Genomic DNA, 10,595 nt, shown 5'->3' on the forward strand with positions numbered 1-10,595 from the left:
TGTGTTAAATACTTAAATCACCAGAGCAGCATATTTTACTAATTGTAGTATTTCAACAGCAGATAAATGAGCAGCAAGTTGTTAAACAGTTTCAACCTGTAACATGTCCGGTGATTCATGGCGATATTAAAATCATGTAAGCGAGTAGCAAAGTGTTGAATCATGTCAACTTTATACTTATTAATTCTGTTTTCATCGTCATCAACACAGAAAGGAAAATCACATCAATTTACCCAAAGTTGGTATCAAATCGCTTCTCCAGCATAATTTGAGCTGTCCGAGTCGTCTGCCAAGTTTACTCCCCAAGAACCACCATCCCATCCCATCCCATCCCATCCCATCCCATCCCACCCCATCCCATCCCATCCCACCCCATCCCACCCCATCCCCGTCTCCGTCTCCGTCTCCCCGTCTCCCAAAACCATCCCTTCAGGTGAGAAAACGGACAAACCATCTCCTCTAAAGTTGATTTTGCTAACACTACTACATCCTGATGTCGCAACGCTCTGCAGGGATGAGATTACATCTCCTGCTGGGAGGCCTCCCAACATGAAACGCTGAATCTGAACACGTCGCTCCTACCAGAGTCGACCCTGGAATAAACCTGGCAGAGCATTTACCTCAATCTGGAATAAATGAGGTTCAATAAACACATTTGTTTAATTAATTGAATTTGGGTGATGTACTTGACAACAGCAAAACTAAACTCAGAGGTGGGTAGTTTAAAGTACAGCTCATCAATACTCCGATCGAACATCAGTATGATGGCCGGTATCCTGGATACCAGCTCTTACTTAGAAAACTTGCACTTAACGCATATTAAATACTACGCTTAGTATAATAAACAGGACGGGTCAGAGACTAAAATTACATCTTAGGATATATGAACAAGGCAGAAACCGATCTACAAGTTTCTGTAGTCTTAAATAAATAAATGAGTTTAAGTTCTTTACAGAAGCAGAGAAACTCAAATAAAATCTGACTAGCAGAGACGGAACAGCATGAAGAAACATTAGACAATCAAACATTAAAAACATGATTTAAAGAAACTAAAATTACATCTGAAAGAATACATAAACAAAGTAGAAACTAAGTACAGTTAGGACGACAACAACAACAACAACAACAACAAGGGAGCTCAGTTCTTTAGAGAAACAGAGAAAATGTTAAAGTAACAGAATCTTAAATATTGTGGTCCGAATCAAAATGTTTAAGGTCCAAATTTAAGTTCTTAAAGTTTAAGCATGTCAAATACTCAAAATGGGAAAGCAGCATATTTTGTCCTAATTGTAGCATTTAAATTAAAGAATAAGTGAGCAGCGAGCAGTTAACTTCTTCAACCTGAAACTGTTGAAGTTTTCATCATCACCCAAAAGACAATTCAGTGAATTTACCCAAAGTTGGTGTTGAATCACTTCTTCAGCATCATTTAAACTATCAGTCATTTCTCTGCCAGGTTTAACTCCCGATCTCCCTACCAAGAATCCTCCTCCTCCTCCTCCTCCTCCTCCTCCTCCTCCTCACACCTGTAGAGACAGAAACAACGTGGTGAATACAAAGCTTCGCTCCAACAGAAGGTTTCATGTTGGAGACTGTTTGGACTTTAAACAACCTTCATCAGATCAGCTAAATATAAATGTTGTCTTTGTTCTATTGTCTATTAAATATGTTTACATAATGCTAATCTTCATATTATGTGTTTATTTACATTTTACACAACGTCCCGACTTTTTTGGAAATAGGATTGTATGCAGGTACAAATGACACCGAAATAAAAAAAATCTAAGAGAGCTGTATTATTCACCAAACTGAAGGACGCCATAACACACAAGGCAGCTTTGTGAGAAACACTAAATGTAAAGAGGAACTTTGTTTATTTATTAAAAAAAACAAACATCCAAAGTGCACTTTTAACGACCATGTTAAACTGCTGGATGTATTACAAAACAACACAGAGACCAAAACAGTTGTTCTGAACCAGGCGTTGGTATTCATGCCGACTGGCTGAGGATGTGATCCACAGTTTAAAGATCGAAACGACGCAAAAACACTAAAGATGCTGAAATATTAAAGCAAATAAGTAAATTCTGGTTACAAGAAGTCACCTGAACGGGATCAAATATAAAGTAGATGCTGTGAACTTAATGCAAAACAAACAAAAGAACCTTTAGAGCCCCCTGCAGCCCCCCCCCCCCAGCTAAACGCATCCCGGCTGTAGATGATGCATTCAGGGGTCTCCACCTGTTCACCTGCTTCTCAATAGTCAGACTGCCTCTGTTTCCTACTGCAGGAGACATCTGTCCTTTTTAACTGTCTGTCCTGTTGTCTTCATGTCTCTCTGGACTTCGGCCTCCAGGACGCTCCTCATCTGCTGCTCTGCCGCCTTCAGCTCCTTTAAAAGTCGTCGTTTCTCTTTCTTTGAGGCCCGTTGGGCGTTTCTGTACATCCTCGCCGTGTAGTGTCCTCCGCCGTTGTCCACAGTCAGTCTGTCCATTTTCTCCAGCAGCTGCACCGTCTGTTCCCGGTCGCCCGCCTCGTTGTTGAAGACGTGATATCTGTTGTGGAACACCTGAATCATCTCTTTCAGTCTTTCATTCTTTGAAATAAAGCTTTCGATGGTTTGCTTCTTCAGTCTGTCTCCGTGTGTGAACAGCACCAGCGAGTATCTCGCTGCCTCCTCTCCAAAAGTCCTGCCAATCATCCTGAGGGTCTCCTCCTCCTCCGGCGTGAACCGGCCCAGCTTCAGGACCACCAGGAACACATGTGGCCCGGGGGCAGACAGAGAAATACACGCTTTAATCTTCTTCATCACCTCTTCTTCATTGACATTAGTGTCAAACAGCCCCGGGGTGTCGACGACGGCGACCTTTCGACCTCCGACCTCTCCCTCGGCTCTCTGGCACTGAGCCGTCCGGGAGGACGGAGACAGCTCCGACTCAAACGCTCTCCGTCCCAGGATGGTGTTTCCCGCCGCGCTCTTCCCTCCTCCCGTCTTCCCCACCACAATAATCCGAAGTTCATCGCTCGGCTTCTGCCTCCGAGATCCTGCAGAGATCAAAACAAAGCAACGTCTTTGGTTTCAGCTTTATGTTCTTTTTCTGCTGGCAGAATATGAAATATTGAACGTCGATGCAGGTTTGAAAGCATTTGTGTTTATTGATCAACATCGCAGCGAAAGATGGTTTCTGTCTCTCCAGAACGTCAAGCAGCAAACATTAAAACAGAATTATTAGACTGAGATCTTCATAAGAACATAACAAATCATCTTTATTTGAATATATATAAAGTAGAACATGCATTTATGTTGACAAGGTTCACAATAAAAGCAAAGTATTACATTCGTTTTTGTAAAAATTGATTTGAGGCTGTTTAAAATGTGATAAATCGTTATAGCTCAGAAGATCAAAGGAAATCTGTACAAAGGTTTTCAGCTTTGGGGAACTGTTGGTGACATGAATTTCCACCTTTGACCAACAACAAGCTGTTTTTATGGTCCGATGCTTGAGGCTGGCAGAAGAAACATTTCATAACGGCTCAAAACCTTTTTTCAACTGGAGCGCTGTGGAATCGCTTCTGTGGACCAGTTTGTCTGTTTAACAGTGTTTTCAGTCCTACTTATTGTGTGCAGAGCAACACCATCACTCATTCAGTACGGGACAAGGAGACAGTAGATACATCGTAGAATAAATGTAAAAACTGGATATGGTGATGTCTTATAGGCTGAGTGTGTATTTGTGCAACACTGTGATAAACAATGAATAAAAAGGAATGCAAGTTCATTTGTTTCTTCTATCCCACATGATTTTAATTAGTATTATTATTATTAATTAGTATTATTATTATTATTAATAATAATAATAATACTACTAATAATATATAGATTCAGCAGGTTGATTATCTCTCTCTAATGCAGGTACAAATCATTTCACTTAGCGATGAAAAGTGATGATAAAAGTCTTGTTTCTGACAGAAAGTGAATGATTTGAAGGCTTCAGGTGCAGGTTGTGCTGTTCTGGATAACTACAGGTGATGATCTAACTCCATATCCATATCATCCTTATTGCACATGGCAGCCATCTGAAACTCGAACTGCTATCGCCCCGACCGTCGCTCCAACAGCTGCGCCGGCTGCAACTCCGACCACCAAACCAATTGGACCTCCTATAATGCCGAACACCCCCCCGATGGCGGCGCCGCAGGCGGCTCCGATCGCTACCGCCGGCGCGGCGGTGAAGTCATTTGATCTCTCGGCTCGAGCTCTGGCTTCGTTCTGGTATCTGATGTGCAGATGGTTCTCCTCCCGGCGGCAGGCCGTTCCTACGTACTTGGTTCTCAGCTGCTGCAGCTCTCGCTGCCTCTCAGCCTTCATCTCCTTCAGGAGTCGCTCCTTCTCCTTCTCGATGGCCTCCTCTGCTCTCAGAAACATGGCGTTGGTGTAGTAGCTTCTGCCGTTGGCCATCGTCATCTTGTCTATTTTGTCCAGGAGCTGGCTGTTTTGTTTGGGGTCTTTGATTTCGTTGTTGAAGACGTGGTATCTGTCGTAGCACGTTCGAATGATGGCCTTCAGGTCCGGGCTCTCTGAGATGAAGCCCTCAATGGTCTGCTTCTTCAGCTGGTCACCGTGTGTGAACAACACCATCGTGTATTTAGCTGCATCTTCGCCAAACGTGGTCTGAATCATCCTGACGGTTTCCTTCTCCTCCTGGGTGAACCGGCCCAGCTGGAGGACCACCAGGAAGGCGTGAGGACCGGGAGCCGACAGAGAGACGCACATCTTGATCCGGTTCAACACTTCTTCCTGAGTGAAGTTGGTGTCAAACAGCCCGGGAGTGTCGATGACGGCGACCTTCCGACCTTCCACGTCCCCCTTTGCTTTCTGGCATTCGGACGTCATGGAGGAGGGCGACAGCTCCGACTCGAAGGCCTCCCTCCCCAGGATGGTGTTTCCTGCTGCGCTCTTACCCACTCCGGTCTTCCCAACCAGAACGAGCCTCCGTTCGCTTGGATCTGCGGCTCCTCCGAACCCTGTCGGACACAAATACACTCTTCATCATACAGTGCTGCGTCGTCCGCCACTGGTGGAAATCAAAGAGCAGAGTCTCTTATGAGGACACAGATTCACTAATCTGTTCATTAATTCTTTGTACTAACGGTAAAGTGGTGAAATAAATAAAGAGATAAATAAAACAGCCTTTGATTTGCCATGATGAATGTGCATTTTTAAAACTATCCAACAAGTTTAGAAAGACAAACATCATGTTTCTCAGCTGAAACTAAAAATCAATGAAATCTCTCTTTTAGGAAAAGTTGCATTTTAGTGTCAAACTGACTTCAGTATGTTATTTGTTTGATGTTTTGGTAAGAAATTGCACGTATATTTCTATTAGGTTGATATGATTAAATGTAAGTGAGCCCTGGTCTCGTCCTGATGCTCCAACACCTCAACCATTTATCACCAACTGAACGAAAGAAATCCATTTATGACCCGTAGAAAAAAAAACAATAAGCAAAACCTCCAGAGAAACGTGTCATTTAGTAGCTTCAGTTTTGGGTTGTGACACTCGTTTGTTTTGAGGCTGGTGAAAGTTATGAGTTCTTTCCGTCTGTTATCAACGTGTTGTTGTTGTGTTTGATCTCCTCCTTCCTGTTTTTTTATGACGTGCTGCCAATTTGCTGCTTGTGATATGAAAAAACAAAGAAACTTAGAGACAGTGTTTGTTCTGTATGACTGTGACTTTGTGCTTGCTGTTTTGTTTGTTTGCTGTTGTTACTGTTATTATTGTTACATGGAAAAAAAAAAAAACATCCATAAAAGAATCACAACTTCTACATTAGGTACCAAACAGCAAACATGAACCCCTGAAGGCCTCATTTTACTAGTGAGCCACTCACTGAAAATGTTTTCACAGCACAAAATGTAGCTTTACTATGTACAGTTAATGTGATGTTACTGTTTAGGATTTTTAAACTAGCTCACAATACGAATAAAAACATATGATTGAAATAGTTTAACACTAAATTGCCCTCTTAAAAATGGTCCAAAACACTGCATATATCACACTTTACAATGACACAAGAACCTATTTGAATAATAAATAATTCCACTGTACGATCACCTGTTTCAGCAAATTCAGCCTCCAACAGACTGGTTGACGCAAAAAGTCAAAGAAAAACACATTTTCTTCTTTCTGACATACATCAGCTCAGTTCAAAGACTGTGACAGATCCTCACACACAAACATGACTTATTTAATGCATGTTCCATCAGTCACAGTGCATCATGTCATGATTTGAATTATATTTTAAGAATATAATTCGACAATAACCCCAAACTTTCACAACAGGATCTGCGGGCAACCACATTAAGAAAGAAATTGCATAAATTAGAGCTGCATGGGAGGAAACATGAAACAAAACAAAACAAAACAAAACAAAACAAAACAAAACAAAACAAAACAAAACAAAACAAAACAAAACAAAACAAAACAAAACAAAACAAAACAAAACAAAACAAAACAAAACAGAACAGAACAAAACAAAACAAAACAAAACAAAACAAAACAAAACAAAACAAAACTTTTAATGTGCAAAAAGACCATCAGAGTGAAATGTTCTCTGGATTTCAAATCAAAGATGGAGTTGTTTGGCCTCAGTAACAGTCGACATGTTTGGAGCAGAAGTCAACTTTTCAAGAGAAGAGCAGAAGCTCATGCGACTGTGAAGGTGGACGTGTTTTGGTTTTGGGTTCCTTCACTGCTTCAGGGACCAAGCAGCTTGCAGTTATTGATTCAACTATGAATTCTGCATCATATCAGAGGATCTTTGATGATAATTTTAGGCCGTCTGACCAAATGCTGACGTTGAACTAGAAGTGGACCTTTGAAAATAATATTTCACCACTGAATGGCTCCAAAAGAAGGACCGGGGGTTATGAAACGGTCCAGTGAACGAAACAGTGTTTGAATGTTTCAGAGTAAATCTGAGACATGAGCAAACTCTCAAACGTCTTACTGAAGGGATTTTGCATTGAAGAGGTCAAAGATTTCATTCAATTCTTTTTTGAGTAAATGATAGAAAAAGCTCATTTTCCTCAGATTGTGTTCAGATGAATCACCTGCATCTGTAGGCACAGGTTTAAACTAACTAACACCCTCCTGGACCGGGCTGCACCTTTAACACAGAAACAACCAAACCCATCAAACTTCCATTGAGCTTCCTGTCAGCTGAAATGGTCAGATCCAGACGTGGCCTATTACTGGGATAAGCAATGTCTGAATTTCAAATTGCAAACCTTCACACCGTGTTACTAAGCAAGCGCTGAACACTGTTAAAGAAAATGAAATGGATTTCTTGAAACATTTGAACCCTTCTGAACCTAAAATTTCAGGTTGAGCATGAACGCACTTATTGATTTATCACAGAAGTTCACTTGAAAGATGAATGAATCTAAAAGTATGGAGAAGATCTTTTTCTAACAAACTGAAAAGGAATGATCACACCGAGAGGTTGGTTTCTTACTGTGATTCTTCACCCCGCTCATGATGAAAAGCTGACAGGATCCTGCTCATGTGTCGGTATGATTTTCTCTTCTGGGAACTTGCTGCACCTTTTTATCTCCACATGGGCGTTCCCTCTCTCGCTCTCTTCAAGGAGTTGCAGAACAAGGACGTTTGAAAAGACAGAAACAAGGAAGTCCTGAACATGTGAGGAAACTATGCAGACAGTCTTGTTTAACTTGTCTGTCTCTGTGTCTGTCGGGCTGCTGGAGCTGAAGTGCATCAGAGTGGAGCCTCGAACACCACGTCAACATCCACATCACACAAACTGATGCGTTCCCTGAAGTGTTTTGTTTGTGCTGAATGTTTGGCAGCTTTCAGAGGTGGTGAATGAAGTTTGGACTCAGAGGTACACGGGACCGCTGGCACTTCTCACGTGGAGTTATTCTCCATAACATGTCATCTGCTCCCGTTAGAGACATATTTTGTGTTGATAACAAATTATATTAGAATTTGCTTATTTACTGAGGTAATGTAAATCTTTCTTTTGACGTATGAAATAAGATGAAATGCATATGCTGAATAATTAGTACGTATTAGTCGTGATTGACAAGATGATTGTCAGCTGATGATCAGCTGGTTGCCAGCTGATCATCAGCTGTGATAGGGGAGAAGGGGGACTGAGTGTTTTGGGTTCTTCTTCACCAAGCATGGAGGAAACGTGAGGAAGGGGCATCGGTAGTCTTTGACCTCACGTTACAACGAGAATGTTTTGTAAACTTTTTTGATTAATGTGAGAATAAACAGAACAACTGAATCGTGGACTGCAGCGTTCTGATTTGGAGCGGTTTAACGTGAGTCAAGCGGAGCTCTGTTAAGATGGCACAGATTAAATGAAAAGGACACGGCCATCACAGGTCCGACAACAGAACTGTGGGCCACTTTATGATGCTCACTGTCAGGTACATTATTGTGACACAAGAGCCGGGGTCTCAGGTCCAATAAAAGCAACAGTTTATTTGAACAAATGCATTTAGGTTCACAAGCATCACTTCCAAAAGCTCTGCTGAGTAGTGAACAACAACCTCTCCTCTCCTCGCCCTTTTAATACCTCGGTTCCTTCACTCCTGCTTATCTTCATGTGAACGAGACACGACCGGACGAAAACACCTCCAGATGGGTAGACTGTCTCCTTCGGATGAGGAAGGGACATGTCCAAGTGGGAAAGAGACAGACTCGGATGGGAGTGAGACACATTCACCTGGGAAAGGAGAGACACAGAGTCAAGTCCATTTTCCAACATGGAGAATGGTAAATACGTTGAACGTGGGGATTTTTCTCACCGTTTCCGGTTCTTTCTGGCTCGTTGGGTTAACGTCACATAAACAGTAATGTTGGCCCGGTGCCAGACGAACAGAGTCACACGATGACGCAGAGATTTTCAAGACTCAAATTCCTCCCAGAACAATACAATGCTGGACGAGAGCAACAAGCTAATGTTAGCGCCAATCCCTGCAAGTAAGTATGAGCATCTTACTAATTATGAATTACAGTGTTTTTGGTGACTTTCTAAAATGTCCAGTACCTGATGAATTTATGCAATTATCAAATTGATCAAAAAATGGACTTTTTTTTTAAATGTTTCTCTGGCCGTTCACTGCATTGGATGTCGACTTTGACTGACTTGAATGTGAACAGCCTGTTGTTGAACTCTTAATGCAGAAATAGGTAATATCATGTTCTTTATAGTGTTTCACTTCATAATGACTTACAGTGCTGGTCTCAATAAAATAATCAATCAAAATGTTCCATAATTCTTTACTTTACAAATGTGAGAATCAGAGGTTGGTTTACACATTTGAAGAAGGAAAGCACGTTGCCATGGTTACAGCGCTAACTGAACCTGCAACCTGTGTCAGGTGTAAATCATATTCAAGCAGCCTTTATCCTTCATCCTGAAAAGGAACAGGGAGAGTTTATTATATTGGCTGCATTCATTTCAGTGTAAATTTAATAGACAGAAACGTCTCGCAGCTCCACTGAAGGAGTTTTAAATCAGTATTGAGGTTAAATTCATACAAATATTTCATCATGTGAAACACCAGACATACTGATGAAAGAACTGAGAGTTTGTTCAGAGCAGTGTTTTCCACTATGGGGCTGGTCGGCTTTCCTGATTGTTCCTCCTTTGATTCATGGACGATGTCATCTGTCAGAGTTAAACACTCATTTCAGACTTTCTAACAGAAGAGGTGGTGAAGGCATGAGGAGTTTACTGGACATTTATTCACAACCTTTTCTCTCGGTTTTTACAACCCTGGATGTCCCTCTCGTTCTGCTTTATTAAAACCTAGTGTCCTGACCTGTCTGTGTTCAACCTTTTTAGAGGTGTTGCAGTCTGATTGCATGTAAACTAATCCACATAAATTGAGCTTTTACGTTGGTTTTGTGTCCCTATTTAACACACACACACACACACACACACACACACACACACACACACACACACACACACACACACACACACACACACACACACACACACACACACACACCCTCATAACGAGCACACATCAACAACAGTTTTTTTTATGAGCTGGCAGAAGTCAAACCACAAAGTGATACGATGGCATTTTTCACAACATGCAAAATATCACTTTGTACTAGTTCAGAGGTTTACGACCTCTTTCAATGCCAGGTCCTCTCCTCACGACTCCCGTTGCTCCTCCACATGGCAGCTGACAGACTGTGAGGTAAAAACCAGGCCACATCAGCAGGAGGTCTCAGAGGAGTCGCAGAGGTGTCGACATATCGGTTCAGACTGTGACTAACAAACCACTGTTTCTGCAAAGATTAACGTTGAAATGCAGAATATCCCAGGAGAAAGAAAAACTGATGGCACACGCACGTTTTCTGAATGGTTTATTTGTGCTGAATATTTTTCTCAAGCAGCTGATTTAATTTTTGTGCCCTTTGGCAATGTGGTTAACACGCTCGGTTATTTGCCCGAGGGCGGTTAATAGTTGTTTTTCTCCTTCAGCCTCCTCCACCTCGATGGAGCCGACCTCACCAGGGAGTCGGTGCAGCCGGCCGTCCTCC

At 41.9% G+C, this 10,595-nt stretch overlaps 1 protein-coding gene across 1 annotated transcript; it reads right to left on the bottom strand.

Annotated features, from left to right (window-relative positions):
* Positions 1–1,857: 1,857 nt before the first annotated feature.
* On the bottom strand, positions 1,858–7,583 carry LOC138632333 (GTPase IMAP family member 8-like). Its single transcript, XM_069717827.1, has 4 exons — positions 7,519–7,583; positions 4,061–5,025; positions 3,465–3,507; positions 1,858–3,045 (listed from the first exon to the last, which is right to left on the bottom strand). Exons 1-4 carry the CDS (start codon positions 7,538–7,540, stop codon positions 2,282–2,284), a joined length of 1,794 nt encoding a protein of 597 aa, XP_069573928.1. The 5' UTR covers positions 7,541–7,583; the 3' UTR covers positions 1,858–2,281.
* Positions 7,584–10,595: the final 3,012 nt, after the last annotated feature.

This window comes from Brachyistius frenatus, unplaced genomic scaffold, assembly GCF_029030835.1.
Source record: "Brachyistius frenatus isolate BFR_SWC_R1_liver_20210118 unplaced genomic scaffold, ASM2903083v1 Contig_181, whole genome shotgun sequence".
Taxonomy (NCBI): domain Eukaryota; kingdom Metazoa; phylum Chordata; class Actinopteri; family Embiotocidae; genus Brachyistius; species Brachyistius frenatus.

Coding starts and splice junctions, on each gene's coding strand:
- LOC138632333 (XM_069717827.1), bottom strand. CDS start 7,540: ATGAGCGGGGTGAAGAATCACA. Junction 5,026..7,518: donor GAGCGGGGTGAAGAATCACA/GTAAGAAACCAA, acceptor TGTGTCCGACAG/GGTTCGGAGGAGCCGCAGAT. Junction 3,508..4,060: donor CAGATGGCTGCCATGTGCAA/TAAGGATGATAT, acceptor TTCTTCTGCCAG/CCTCAAGCATCGGACCATAA.